Source organism: Corella eumyota, chromosome 6 (genome assembly GCF_963082875.1).
Source record: "Corella eumyota chromosome 6, kaCorEumy4.1, whole genome shotgun sequence".
Taxonomy (NCBI): Eukaryota; Metazoa; Chordata; class Ascidiacea; order Phlebobranchia; family Corellidae; genus Corella; species Corella eumyota.
In genome coordinates, this window is record NC_137495.1 from 2,214,993 (window position 1) to 2,230,511 (window position 15,519).

At 30.1% G+C, this 15,519-nt stretch overlaps 5 protein-coding genes across 5 annotated transcripts in view; 1 reads left to right on the plus strand and 4 right to left on the minus strand.

The window, feature by feature from the left end:
- Window positions 1-365, minus strand: part of LOC145755645 (ryanodine receptor 2-like) — a 45,769-nt gene extending 45,404 nt beyond the window's left edge. The window contains exon 1 of the mRNA XM_082571894.1: window positions 226-365. Coding sequence (XP_082428020.1) covers window positions 226-273 — 48 coding nt within the window. The 5' untranslated portion in view covers window positions 274-365. The remainder of the gene's footprint in view (window positions 1-225) is intronic.
- Window positions 366-841: 476 nt separating this feature from the next.
- On the minus strand, window positions 842-2,217 carry LOC145755114 (uncharacterized). The gene is made up of 3 exons (XM_082571325.1): window positions 1,441-2,217; window positions 1,264-1,353; window positions 842-1,192 (listed from the first exon to the last, which is right to left on the minus strand). The coding sequence occupies exons 1-3, from the start codon at window positions 2,058-2,060 to the stop codon at window positions 1,057-1,059; spliced, it is 846 nt and encodes a 281-aa protein (XP_082427451.1). The 5' UTR covers window positions 2,061-2,217; the 3' UTR covers window positions 842-1,056.
- Window positions 2,218-2,859: 642 nt separating this feature from the next.
- On the minus strand, window positions 2,860-9,415 carry LOC145754780 (sushi domain-containing protein 4-like). The gene is made up of 10 exons (XM_082570894.1): window positions 9,214-9,415; window positions 8,929-9,144; window positions 8,357-8,533; window positions 7,842-8,048; window positions 7,287-7,484; window positions 5,765-5,851; window positions 5,327-5,494; window positions 4,824-5,005; window positions 3,732-4,299; window positions 2,860-3,414 (listed from the first exon to the last, which is right to left on the minus strand). Exons 1-10 carry the CDS (start codon window positions 9,287-9,289, stop codon window positions 3,320-3,322), a joined length of 1,974 nt encoding a protein of 657 aa, XP_082427020.1. The 5' UTR covers window positions 9,290-9,415; the 3' UTR covers window positions 2,860-3,319.
- Window positions 9,303-10,903, minus strand: LOC145754781 (alpha-methylacyl-CoA racemase-like). The gene has a single exon (XM_082570895.1). The coding sequence runs from the start codon at window positions 10,797-10,799 to the stop codon at window positions 9,669-9,671; it is 1,131 nt and encodes a 376-aa protein (XP_082427021.1). The 5' UTR covers window positions 10,800-10,903; the 3' UTR covers window positions 9,303-9,668.
- A 711-nt stretch (window positions 10,904-11,614) lies between these two features.
- Window positions 11,615-15,437, plus strand: LOC145755265 (glucoside xylosyltransferase 1-like). Its single transcript, XM_082571488.1, has 8 exons — window positions 11,615-11,726; window positions 11,828-11,921; window positions 12,004-12,126; window positions 12,329-12,472; window positions 12,659-12,871; window positions 13,166-13,358; window positions 14,478-14,656; window positions 15,151-15,437. Exons 1-8 carry the CDS (start codon window positions 11,629-11,631, stop codon window positions 15,295-15,297), a joined length of 1,191 nt encoding a protein of 396 aa, XP_082427614.1. The 5' UTR covers window positions 11,615-11,628; the 3' UTR covers window positions 15,298-15,437.
- Window positions 15,438-15,519: the final 82 nt, after the last annotated feature.

The following is a 15,519-nucleotide window of genomic DNA, read 5'->3' on the forward strand; positions in this document are numbered from 1 at the left end:
GTTGTAATGTTTTTAGACAAACAAAAATGGTAATTTATTTATATAAACCTTATTTTTACTTAGGCCGGTTTCTCAATGCTTTTAGTAATGTAATACGTACTGCATTTACTTAACTAACGCTTTAAAAATTGCACCAAAGTAGCTGCAATTATATAAAGGTAAAGTAAAACATAGGTTCTATTAAATTGGTTTTTAATTATATTAAACTGTATACTTGCAAATTACCGTTCTTAAGAAATGAACATCTTCTTCCGTATCGTTTGATTCTGCCATCTAGTCACAACAAACTTCAATATACCTTCAAGTATCAAATATAACTCACAAAATCTTACTTTTTTAGGTAAATTTTTGTACTCAAAACTAAACCTATATTAAACTAAATATCTATTTAAAGGTCCTAGCAAATAAATGTCACTTTTATAGCATTAAACGTCTACTTCTGGTAACGAATTTTAGATTTTAAAATCGCCAATCAATTGCTAAACCAATATTGTTATCTCGGTTAGGCGTTAGTCCAATGCATTTGAATTAGTTAACTACGAATCTAATCCAATAAATTACAGAACCTAAAAACAACGGTCTCGAAAAGTGATAGGTGCTGAATCGATAAGTTGACAAGTAACAGCCTTGTGACGTAGACAACAGTCGCTTTGTGACATAATAAGAATAGTCTCTTAGGTTAACTATATCAGCTGTCTGTGCCAATCTAGAAATAGCGACGCGCAAATAACCAATAAGCTAAGAGTGATCAAGCAAAGGTATTTGAGACTTTGATCTTTTAACATTGATACCTATAATCCTTAAAACAATATCTAAAATGTGCAAAGTAATATACAATACGTTGCACAAAATAAGTTGTAATATTAGAAAACATACTAAAATCAACAAAAAGAAGTTTTAAAAAATGTTTTACAAAACACCGCCTAAAAATACGTGCTCTGTTATTAAAATATCTTTGTACAACTTTTAGTTCACAAACTGTTGTCTGAATATGAATAAATTTTCACAAATATATAGCGTATAAAAACAAAGTAAATTGTCAGATTGAATTGTGTATTAGCTTGGAGGAAGATCAGAACACAAGTTCGTCCTGGTTGGGGCCTCCACTCTTAACACTCCGTTTGGCATCAGATTAGATACAACGTCGTATGGGTTTACCCACTCAGGTATTTCCACTTCTCTGATAAATTCACTAAAACAAACACAAATACTTTAAAGTGAAAGTTTATTAGGTGTTACTAAGTTAACGTTATGGTTTATCACCTATAGCCCGGGTTTAAATCGTCGGGATCTTCTTTAGCAGCAGAGATTACAAGTGTTCTCCCTTTAGTTTTAACCAGTAGCTCTTCAGGTCTAAAAGGAAATATATATATGACAATTTTATCTAACTTTAGAATTAAGTTAGATGCAAATTGAATGTAGTTGTTTTAGACGTCTTACTTAAAGCCCTTCACGTCGACGTCAACTTCAAATTTTTCGGGAATAACGACTTCATCTTGAATAGTGTTAACAGATCCAGTTGTATTCCTTCTGCTTCCCGAGTCTCTGCCTACACTGAATACCCCGCTATCTGCATATTCAGTGTCGTGTTTTATTGGCCTTACATGCCTGGGTTCGCGATCAAACATATCAAAAGCTGGGCTGAAAAAGTCGTCGTCCATTAGTCTGGGTCGACTAAAAAAATCCTCTCTGCTTTTTCGCGCCATTAACCTTGGTCTTGTAAAAAAATCGTCATCGTCTCTTAATGATATTCCGGACCGCATCCCGGTCACCATTTCGTCCATTTTTTCTTCAAATTCCTCGAAAAATGTGTCGTTATTTCGGAGCCTACTTCGCCTTGGAAACGTGTCAAAAACTTGCTCTGTTCGGTCAGTTTCGTTACTTGTACTTGTACTTGAAGCGTTACTAAGCGACCTTTTAGTCGTTTTGGTGACTACATTTTGAGTGGCAACTCTTCGGGATGTTGTCATTTCGTTTAACCTAGAGTTATCATCATAGTCTAAATCGCCGTAGTTTGGGTTGCGCGACCTCCAATTATTAACATCTTTCGAACTTGACATTATTTTGATAACTTTTAATATTTAACACTATCACAGATATGTTTACTATACAACAGTACAACTAAAGAAACAAAGAGTATTCAGTCAAAGTTATAACGCCTTGTCCATCAATTTTACCTTATGACAAGTACTTTTATTTTGTATAATAGTTTCCACAATGGGCTAACCAATTTAACGCGCTGTTCTCAATATATTACACATACTACTTTTCTTAGTTACTTCTATGCCAATTTATCATAGTATAAATAACAATCTTACTATTATAGTTACTTTTATATCTATTTATCATAGTATAAATAACGATCTTACTATTATATATGCTGTATTGTGAAATCATTTCCAATTTTGACAGAGAAGAGTAAAGAATATTCGTACGAATTCCCTTGAGAAACGCAATGCAATTTCCTATCCTGTCTCGAGTCTATCTGTAATTAAAGTATTTTAGTCACTTTGGTTATTTCTGTTATTGAAAAACAAGTAACATCACAACTTAATATAGCGCCTTGAACTTAGAAACCCAGCAACAACTAAAATTGTAAATAGACTAACAAGAATTCAAAAGAAAACATTTTTTCATAAGACCTTTTTTAAGGATTTTAGACCTGACTTTTTCTAATAGCAAAATAGTAAATGTATAAATTTTAATAAACATATGATAACACGAAAAACAGAAAACATTTTTAGTAGAATATTTTGATCAACAAATAATTAAAAAACAAAATGACTGCTACAGAAATATATTGTGATAAAATATTGAACGAATACTTTTATGATAACTTTTTTTCTACACAGTGGCAATTTTTAGATTTAAAATAATAAATAAGACCTATTAGTTTATGGTAAAATATCAGAAAAGTAACATAATGAGAATGCAATTTATAATTTTTTGATAACTCAGCGCTGAATAGTTCACCTGATTCGAATTTAATTCATAAATATTTTTCATTTAAAATTTTGTATTTTAGGGCTAGAATAACTTAAACGATTGCAATATAAAATCTATAAATTGTGAATATTAAGAGGATATTATAGGAAAAAGACTTGTAAAATTTAAATTGTTTTTCCTAAAATTTACAGACAGTATGTTTTGCATATTCTATCTTAAATAAAAGTTAAAAAAAATTGAATAATTTAACCTTTAAGATAATCATATTTCAAAACAGTTAAACTCAATAACTCAGAAGTATAACCTTATTAGAAAATACACTAATACAACACAATAATAAAAATAAGTTTGCAAAACTTATGAAATAAATAAACTATAAAGAGGTTGAATCTGTATGTTTTATGTCTTCAGTTATTTCCACCAATGTTGATGTCGAGTCATTAATGTTATTGGTCACTTGGAACTTTTCTAAATAAAAATGAATTTAGCAATCAGAAAACACAATTTATTATTCATATCTCATAGGCTATTTATTTATCCTAATGTGGTAAGGCTGACTTTACAGTCAAAACATAGAGTAACATTTGTTACCATTCTCTAGTCTCAAGTTAACTTCGGTAGTTTGTAATATTTTTAATTATGATTGCCTGATAATTAATTTACTGATTGTTTTTTAAGCTTGCTAAATTTTAAAAATGTCAATTAATGAAAAAAATAATCTTTACAGAGATTTAATTGACAATAAAGTGTGTCTAAAAATAAAAACAGAAACTATAATCTCATACCTTGGTTAGATATTGCATCTTGTTGGTTGTTCACCAAGTTATCTTGATTTAAATATCTTTCATCCTTATATGCTACAGCACTATCATTATTACTACTTGAAGTTGGCATACTCAAGCTTATTAATGATACATCATCATCATAATTCTCAATATCCAGACTTTCTTCAATTTCTGGACTAATTTCTGATTCTAAATTTTCAGTACTTAATAAAAATTCAGTAACACTAATAGGCGAATCTGACCGGTCTGTGTTAATTTCTACTTGGTTAGAAATAAGGCCAGCATTGTCATTTGTTGGTGTAAAGTGAGTAAAAAATCGATCAAAATTTGAAGTTGAAGGAATGTCTGGATTCATAATTTCATGATTTTGATGTTCATGGTCTATTTGTACTGAGGTTAGATTACTCTCAGGTGGTCTAGTAATAGTTTCATCCTGTAGTGAAGTGTTAATGTTAGAGAAATTGTTTAATACAGGAGGTTGGCAGACTTGTTGGTAAATATCATTAGAAGTAATGGCTTCATCATAGGAAGGTAAATTCACACGTTGGCCATTAACTAACAACCCATTCTAAAACAGCAAAAAATGTATTAAATATTAAATAGAATATATTTTTAAATAAAACAATGCTAATATGGAATTGCTTAACCACTTCTTCATTTATTGGTAGTGTTTTAACAAGTATATTTTATCTTAAAATGCTGATTTTTACATTTCAATTTTAACTGAATAACAACTAAATTAGGTAAGGTCAAAATACATTTTAGTTAGGTACAAAAGGGTAGTTACATATAAGAAAGCATTGGGGCATGATAACAACAAAAGAAATTGAATCTGTTTCACTTTGATATATAATCATTATAGGCCTAAAGGTAATTTAGCTTAAGAATTTAGGCTCTAAACAAAACTTAAAAAACTGACTTTAAATACAATATATCTAGGGAAACTCCTTAATGTAGTTTTGTACAAAGAAAAACTATATAAATTCTGGCACAAAATCATAAAAATATTCAAAAAAATCCGCTTTTAAACATTAAATACTATCTGAAAATTTTCCTGTCAACAAGATCAAAGTCATATGTTAAAATTGTTACCTCATCTTCTCTAAAATCTCTCCATCTTTGCTTAATCTCCCGCAGTTTGGGTCGACAGAAAGAAAGGATAACCACAATAGTAAGAAGACCCAAAACCCCAATAGAAACCCCTAACACCGTCTTAATCATCTCACTTGAGAGTTGATTCTTGTTTGTTACTTTGGTCGGGTTAGTAGTGGTTTCTGTATGGGAAAATTAAAAATAAAGGTATTTTTTAGCCTTATTTTTTATACAAAATTGTCAATTTAAATTAGCATTATTTAAACTTTTTAAATCTTATCATAAGGCACTAAAGATTGTGCTAGTAAAAGTAAATTCACATTAAAATTTAAACCATTTATCAAATACTAACCCTCTTTCAAAATTAAGACTAAAATATACAAGAAGACTATGTATGACATTTTAAAATATAAACAGTAAAGCACTATTTATTCACCTTATTCACATAGCTCTTTTTAACTGTTTTTATATGCTTTATATGTAACTACAATTAGACAACTTACCTAACACACAAGAAGGAGATGAAGAATTTAAAACAGGAGTGTCATCTAACTTTAACCAATCACCCTGACTACTACAAGTCCACTCAGTATCATGATATAACTTATAACCAGGCTCACATGCGAACTGGACCTTACCTGATGTTGAACAGCAAGTATATGGTGGGAAATCTGGTAAAAACATGGTGAAAAAATGTTTAGTTGATTGTATTTTATTTAAATTAATAAAATTTCTTTTTAAATGTGTAATTTATATTGCAAAATGATAGTTAAACTTGAAATTTTGGTAGGTGATATTAGCTGTGGAAAGCCACAAATTAATGACTTGTGAATTTGATTTAAAAGTTAGGTTATACCAAATTTTACACCGTTTTTTATGCTACAGAAAGTATTTTATTAACAAAACTATAAAATAAGCAAAACAGAAATAACTAAACTTACTAGCTTCTTGTGGACAGCATAGAATAACTCCATGGTTAAAGGGTGAAGGTTGTGGGCAATACATTATAGAAGGTGGTGTAGTTGGACCTTTATTACAAATATTACATTATTTTAACAGTAATATAAATGTACCTTTAAAATTATATACTGTTATAAGTATAATACAGTAATAGTTTTAGAATTCAATTAAGCACATTAAGCTATTTTCACTAATTAGTATTAAATATACATCTATCTACTAATAATGACCTTAACTGCCTTTTCTCTGTCTAATAATTTTTTTTAAATTGCACCAGCCTTATATTAAAATTATACTCTAGTCTAGTTTTTTACACAGTTTCTACCTTACTATAAGACCATTATGTTTTTTCTGTCATAACAACATATAAATATTTAATTAGGGCAATTACAAGAGAATAAATAAAAGAGCTAAACCGATAAAAATGACAAAAGTACAACCAAACTAAATTTAAACTGCTGTGACATTTACATATAAACTATAAAATATGCAACTAAGACATTAACAAAAACAGTGATTAATGACAAAACATAACAGCACACGAATTGTGACATCATGACGTTTATCATGCTAATAATAAATCATAAAACATCGCAGTGGTGATTAAGTGCCAAAATATTAATATTAACTTTTAGGGACTCTTACAAACTTCAATATTAAAATTTTGATATAAAAAAACCTAACCTACTCTAAGCCTAGCTCAAGGGTATTAACACGACCGGTTTTATTAGGTTTAACTTTGTCTAATTCTATTTTAAAGGATGGTTCTTAGCTTTTATCACCATTATAAAAGTTAGAAATTTTTCTATACTTAATACACTAAACATAAACATTACAAAATTTGTATATACTTATAAACTAAAAATTTCCTAAATAAGTTAATAACAAACAATACTAACTAAGCCGTATAGTCAATAGTAAAATTTCCCTTACAAAAATATAAGTCACTATGGTTTTAAAATCTAAAACTATTGATTGTTTTTCCATAGAGCCTCACAACATTTTAAACAAATAAAATTCACGGTCTATTGACACGAGTTCACCAGTCTGTATAATGTCTTTTGCCAACAAAAAACCCTTGAAATTAGATAACACTAAAATATTTATTACCATCTAAAAATAGCAACAACTCAAGTTAATGGCCCTACCCAAAACACCACCATTATAAATCTAACCCAAATGTTGGTATTGATATAAACGCACAAGTTAGTCATAAAAAAACACTTAAACAGTGACTCAGTCAGTGTATATAGATTTAAACGCAAATGACAATTTTACTAATAGGTTGCCATATTTGTAAAGAGAAAGTCTTAGATAATTTTATGACACTATGTTAAATTTATAAAGCAAATAGCAGACTAGACTTTTGCCAAGGGGAATTTAAGTTCCCTTTTAAATTTTTTAGAAATATAAATTTTCCCTTTTTTTTGAACAAAACCACTTAATACAAATAGCTCTTTTTTGGGTTAGAAATTACAAACCTTACAACAAAATTAAACTTACCATTAGAGCAGTGTGGTGTGACCCCAGACCAGGTTAGATTCGGTAGACAAGTTTTGGTGATATCACCACCGTGCGGTTGTGTGTTATCGTTACAGGTATAAGTTACATTTGTTCCAATCTTGTAAGTTTGTTGTATTGGTGAATATTTCCCATGTTTAATAGAAGGTGGTGATAAACATGAGAGGGGTATAGTTGTAACTAAAACATTATAGATTGTAAATAGTATAAATTTAAAGACTAACATTATTACACCCTTAATGTAATTTACAATAAATTGTAAAAACACTAACAAAAAGATAATGGTTAAAAAACTCATTTTAAATAGCTCCATTTAAGAAGAATTCTACAAAAAATGTTCCCATTTTGAAAGTAAATAGAATTGTTTATAATTCCTAAAGTAGTAGCAGAATAAATTGTATTCAAATACCTACAGTAAAAGAGAACTTTTAGAGTATTTGTACAATCTAACTACAGCCAAAGTTTTTTTAATTTTCTTCACACATACATGTGATAAATAAAACCTAAAAAATAAAAGATAAAATCTCTTTTACTCACCACATTCTGCAGCAGTACCACTCCATTCACCCAGTTGACAATCCCTCCTTCGATTGTTGATTAAAATATAAGGATTATCACAAAAATAATAGGCTGTGCTACCTGGAGGCCAGGTTTTCTCTTTTTTTTGTACTTTGTCGAAATGTGAATGGTCGTTAATAAAAACTTTTCCGTGCTTTGGTTGGCTAAGATCAGAACAATTTTTTTCTGGTAAAAAAATATTAAAATGTTAAATTAAGTATATATATATATACAACAAATTATTTTTTTAGTAGATTTTTTAATTATATACTTTGATTGTTAATTGGAACAAAAAAAAGCGAATTAAAATTGATTAACTAAAGTAAAAACAGTGTAGATTAAATTTAAAATTTAAAGACCTTTAGTTAGCTTTTAGTTAATAAATTTAAAACCTTTAGTTAATAAATTTAAAGACCTTTAGTTAAGCTGTTGAACATGCAGTTGTTATACTATAGAAAAAACTTTAATTGGTCTTAAGTATAACTTTAGTTTACCTAAACATTTAAATTCACCAGACCATGTCCCATTCTCAGTGCATTTAATATAACCCGGTGACTTGACCACAAAACCTTCATTACAATTAACTTCATCAATGGTTACAATATCCCCTGTCCAAAATGGACCTTTTATTGAACTTCCATTTGCTACCTCTATGTTGGAACACTGTGCTTCTATAACAACAAAAATAATATAAATAATTTAATAAAAAATGGCTTATGATAAAGCAGATTGAAAAGAAGCAAGTAAACTCCAATATTTAAATTAGAATAACTTATAAAAGATGTATAATATAGAAATTTAAATCCAAATTTTTAAGACAAGAATACACTCTCTAAAACAGCGTGCACAATACTTTGTTTAATAAAATAAAATTTAATAACCCATTTTATTACAGAAAACAATATCGATTGCAGATTTTATGACAATACACCAACAAATACTGCTAAGCAATGCATAGCACATTTACAAACTAGTTGATCATTAAACCAATAAAAACTAATGTTTACTTAAGTTGCAATACTATAATAATGAAAGCAAGATAGAATATAAATAAGAAATTACTTACTTAAAATACATTTTGGTTGTTCATGTGGAACCCATGATACTTTTTCATCATCAATATTATTTAAAGTGCAGATTTGAATCGATGTTGTGGTGGAAATAATATATCCATCATTGCAATAATATCTCAACTTTGAACCCTCATAATATATTATACTTGAGTCACCAACAGGGGGCTTTCGATACCCATTTTTAGGGGTATACCCTGTTTCAGAACAACCTTTAACAACAAAAATATTTTTTGGTGAAATTAGAAAATTTTAATTATTTTAAATATTGATAAACTTACCATTAATTGAAAACACTATAGATATATAACTTCCAAAAATAATCCATAATATTAACAACTTAGTTTTTAAATTCATATTATAAAATAGCCTGAAGACAAATTAAATAAAAATTAATTAATCACTGAACCATAAAAGGTAGGTAGGTATACAAATCACAGCTTATATTTTTAGCAACCATAATCTGTACTAATTGCATATAGTTTTAAAATGTAGCACCTATTTTCTAGTGCATTATTTTAATTTTTTAACGTTTGAACTATTGGTATTATAAGAATACCTTGCTCTATGGCAAAGTATAAGTATTGATTTATCTTAAACAGTTTATAAAATCAATAAACAAGAATCACAAACTACATCTTATATAATAAATTAGCAACAATAACACTATAACAATTAGCATAGATGGAAAAAGTTAAATTAAAAATAAATTAAGAAAGTTAATTATAATAAACTTCTAAAGTTTGCTGTTCATAAAGCTATCCTGAACTGCACCAGACTGAATTAAATTAGAGATTTCATTATTTTCGACCCCTAGCTCAGTTAAAATTTCGTTTGTATGCTGCCCTATATCAGTTTGTGGCTTGGTACAAGGTACACCAGGGGTGCGTGACATTCTTGGTGCTGGAATTGGAATATTTTTAGCCTCAGAATCCTTAAAAAATGATCCATTTGCTACATTATGAGAGTCTAAAGGTGCTTCTGCATATGTTAAAACTGGCATAACACAGCAGTTGTCACCACTAAAAATCTCACAGATTTCATCTCTGGTATACTTTATGATTTCATTTCCAACCACTTCTTTCATTCTAGGCCAATTATCCATGTCCATTTGAGGTAAGGAGTCAAGATCTAATTTTAATCCTTCTAACAGGCGGCTGTAAAATTGTGGCTCAATAGCACCTACAGAAACATATTTCCCATCTTTGGTTTCATAAATTGAATAGAAATGAGCACTGCCATCCAACATATGACCTTGTGGAAAAGCATACTGACGAGCTGTGTACAAAAATGATCCTACATAGGCTGAGCCTTCTACCATGCTTAGATCAAGAACTTGACCTTTTCCAGAAGTTTGGCGCTCATGTAAAGCTGTCATTATTCCAAACGCAGCAAGTAATCCACCACCAGCAAAGTCAGCGAGTATATTCATTGGCGGTGATGGTATTTTACCTTTCTGTGATGACATTGACAATACACCAGAGGTGGAAATGTAGTTGTTATCATGCCCAGCTTTCATTTTATAAGGCCCAGTTTGGCCATAACCACTTAAACGAACATAAACAAGCCCAGAATTTTCATTTAATAATACATCTGGTCCTAGCCCTAGTTTTTCCATTACCCCAGGGCGAAATGGCTCAATAATAACATCAGAACGTTTGGATAAACTCTTTACTATATTAACCCCATCTGGATTTTTTAAATTAACAGCAATTGATCGTTTACCGCGGCTCATCGTATCAACTTTAGGAGCGTTACATCTGTCCACTCGTATAACTTTGGCTCCGAAATCAGCTAAAATAAGTCCAGTGAGAGAAGTTGGGGCTAACCCAGCCATTTCTAACACTCTTACACCTGTCAAAGCCATATTTATTTAAAATATACAACACCTAAAGCAAAATATATTAACAGAACAGAACTAAAATTAAAAAAATGAAAACGGAACTTTAAATCTGTAAATTGATGGTTTAAATCGATACTTTCACGTTTACAAATGACATAAATTAAGCTAATTAGTTAAGGGTTTATGTGGTATTAGAATCCTGTAAATTTCGCGTAATTAAAGTTATTTAAACTGATAAACTAAGTTAAACATTGAAGTTTACTGTCAAGTTTACGAGAACCTTTGTTTTAAGATGACAACACAAGAAAGTAGAAACTTTTACTGCATAGCGGTAGATACTTTCTTAAGATTTACTTTCTACATACGGTGCAAAATTGTTTATCCTCATATATCCCCCAATTTTTATTTTACTTAGAGTATTCTTGCTTAATGTAATATCATTAATTAAATGTAATTTACTGGACAATATTTTTTATTTAAAATTACGTTTATAATTAAATTAATATCGAAACAAACACTTAAAAAGGGAAATAGCCCTAGGGTCTTATATAGGTGGCAATTTAGTAAAAACGTCATTATGATATGTTCTATGTGCAACCACGCGATTACTATTTGTATTTTAAGTACAGGTAATAGAAATTAGACTCTAACTTTCGGTATTTATTAATGTATTTGTACAGATAGCCTACGAGCGTATAGCAAGACAGTACAAAAGTTGAAACAAAAAGTACCTTGATTAAGTTTACGTACAAATTAGTAAAGCCAAACTTAAGACTTATATATAGCATCTAACTAACGTTATGTTATTAGAAAATTAAAATTACATTTCTTTTAGCGTCTAAGTTATATAATTATGTTTCCCCGGTCTCGGTCTTTAAAACGGAATCTAACTGTTCTTATTCTGATTATTATTCTGTTATGTGGAGTTATTTATTACTTAGAAGACCTAAAGTAAGTAAAAATTTGACTACAAATACTTATATCATATCTTATTAACAGGACTTATCTTTAACTTGTATATATAGTTGTAACTAAAATATCTATTTTTATAGGTTGGCTGCAAGGTTCAATAAAAAACCTAAAGAGCCAGAAACTATTCATCTTGTTGCTGTGTCGTGTGGAAGACCAAACTATCAAGGATTCAGGGTAACTTAATTAATCGAAACTACTCTACAACTCGTCCATATTTTTATAATTAATGTTACGCCAACCATTCTTTTTGTTGTAGGATATAAGTAAACCACTGGACCTAACCATAACAATGATCAAATCTGCAGCCTTATTCGCTCGTTCACCTCTCTATGTTCACATCTTCACTGAAGAAGATATGTTTCCTATGTTTAATGCTGAGGTAAAGAGTTTTGACTTTAGTAATTAATATAACAATCTTAATACAGCTTACAAAAGGGCTGTACTTAAAACATCAAAATGCTAAAAGAAAGCAAATTGAACATAAACTCTAAGTACCTCTATAGGTGTACAAACTAAGTTTAAATTGAATAAACGCAAGAGCATTACTAAAGACATATATGTTAAAATTATTTACGTTTTAGTTTCAATCTTGGCCTTCGTGGATCCGCAAACGAATGACGTATTCTTTGTACGAAGCCAACTATGAGCTGTATTTACCAAGAAACTTGATTGAGGTGTGGAAGAAATGGTATAAGCCATGTGGGTCGTTTCGGCTGTTGGTACCGGTAAGTTCAACTAGACTTCAAAAAGCTTTTCAAAACTAGAAAGTTAGACCCGACTTAAATGTCATTTATTACGACCAAATCTGAGGAAACTATTGTAACAACTACAGCTCTAATCCGTAAATTCCAAGGTTTCATATTGAACCTTAATATTGAAAAATAACTTCTAACTACTTTTGATCGATTCAGATGATATTAAAAGATGTCACGACTGCTGCAATATACAGTGACAGTGACGTCATATTTGTTAAACCGATTGACCAATTATGGAAGGAAATGCATGCTATGGAAGCCCGCCATGTAGCGGCCATATCTCCCACGGCAGGTCATCCACTAGGTGGTAGCGAGCTCAACGTAAACTTCATTTCGCATTCGACCGGTTTATTTCAAATAAATAGCGGGGTAAGAATATGAATAACTTATAATTTGATATAAATCTCGCAATACCTAATACAGTATTAATAAACAGTTAGCCTGCCGTATGGTATACCGGCCATGACAATGTACTACGGGCCGAATGGTTTCGTGTTCAAGCCGCACCAATGCCACTGCTTATGCGCATGAGTACGGCGATTACAGATAGCTTAAAACACGTCCTAACTGCACACTTTTTTTAATAACAGTACAAAAAACTATTAAGCTTATACTAAAAAAATGATAAAAACTGTTAATTAAAACTTAAATTCACACTTTAAGGTGATCTTAATGAACTTTACACGTATGCTAAATTCTGATTGGTTGTTGTCGTATGACGAAACATCAGCTGATAAAAGTAATCTCGATCATCTGAAATATGGAGTCGATCTGTTGTTGGCTTATTATGAGAAGTACAAAGATGTGGCTGAACATGATCAAAAACTTCTGAACATAATATTCCACTTTAACCCAGGTAAATATTATTTTATTAAAGTCAAGGTGCTTAAAACCTAACACAATTAAGAATACAAAAACTCTAAAACATAAGCGTATACACTTATAAACTTAATAATACAAATAATGTTATAATGCGTTATTAAAAACGATATTAAAAACGCGCGCTGTTTATAAATATCATAACTGTCTGTGTTGAGAAGTCCGATGTAAATAAATGCTGTTAAATTATCATATAAATTACAATTCAAATCTACCCCCCTTGAGTATAATATTTATTTTATTAATTGAAACTAAAGTGGGAAAATTATAACAGTTAAGTGCTCGTACTCTACAAAAACAAACAAAGTAATAGGACCAGACAAGTATAAATGAAATTTAATATTATAACAAGTTAGCAAAAATTAATTTAAAATTAATAAAAACTGTTTTTTTGGGCGCGAAAAAAGGGATTTTTTTTTGCTTTTAAACTTAATATCTTAATATGTCCAAATTAATCTTATATAAAATATTATTACTATAAAAAATTTTAAATGAAAGAATACTAAAATTGTTTTTTACATTTAGTTTTTTTTTTATTTGTTACCGAAACCTGATATTATAACCTGCCCAAATTAATTTATATCTCGTATTGTTATCAGTGAAATGTTTGATATGATTATTTATGCCACCATATTGAAAGTGTGCCACGGAAATTGAGCACGTGTTACTCAACATATGGAAGCCGGCCCTCCCGCAACGACCTATTCCCTGTTGTGTCTTTTGTCTTAACAGATAGCGATATCGTCCATTTGTCGACATTTGCCAGCGATTAATACGCCTTTCTCATTTATAATTCATCTCGGTCCTACCACGTGGCGATTCGCGGGGTTATGGGGGTTTAATTCCCGCAAATTCTTCCCTTTTCGATCGATTTCGGATTGACAAAAACGCGCGAATTTCGATGAATGGGAATTTAAAGATTATTAAAAATTGAATTTCCGAATTTAAAATGTTATTGTTATACCGAAACAACAACATATTTATTTACTAAACTTAGAGAAGGTATAGCAACGTAAAATTTAAAATAGCTTAGTCGAAAAACCAATGAAAATGTTATTTTAAAATCACCTAAAATATTTTTTTAATTTTTTTTCAGGAATGCTTCAAAAACTTTCGTGTTCTTGGAATTTTAAAAACAATTTTTGCCAGGACGAGGAAAACGTTTGCACGGATGCGGAAAAATATGGCGGAGCCGGTGCCGTTCACGGAATAACTTCCGCATTTTTTGGCGACGTCAACCCAACATTTAAAGCATTATATGAAGCCTTTTTAAAGGTAAGACAATAGTGCCAATCAACATTTAAACAATTGTTAAATATTGCCAAATAAAACACACATATGCTTTAAACACTATAAAAGTATTTATATTTAAAATCAACTGGTAAAAAATCTCTCGTCATTATAAATTTCTTATTCCCCACGCCCTTTACGGATTAAAATATGATTTATCCTCGATGTTGGCGCCACTAAAAGTTTGTTTAACAACTTCGAGCACCCTTATACGTTTGTATATCCACTTGAAATAGTGGGATCTAACACTTTCGCTTACCAGTAAGACACCAGAGTTTCGATATTGTTTTCAAGTGCGGGTTTTTAGATCTTACGACGCCTAATAATGGATATGATTGTATTTCCGGGCGCAAATAGGTTCCCACGCTTAAGAATGACGTTTAATTTTCACATTTCCTGAGACCGACATTTTTAATATTTATTCTCACATTTTATTCTTAAATTCTCACTTTTTTAACCACATAAAAAATACATTTTAGTTCGACTTTGAAGAAGAAATAGAAGAACATTTGTTACAACAATTTATCAATGACGTCACAAACAAGGCAGCAGGGACTTTTTGTGCGAAGAAATCTGACGTCATCAGTCAACCACTTATGCGCAGTATTCAAGAATTTGCACCCTGACTTAAGAAAACAATTTAAACCGAAATAAATTTTAGAATTTCGCAACTTTTTGTAGTGAAAATTTTAATCATTTTTTATTCAACATCAAACCAACTATGCAATTATTTATTTTTATTAAACTTCTTTTTAAAGTAAACCGCTGTACAACAAAGATTATAACAGCTTATTTTATATACCCGATTATTATTAAGCTGGTTGTATTAATATATGGATTGTTGTGTG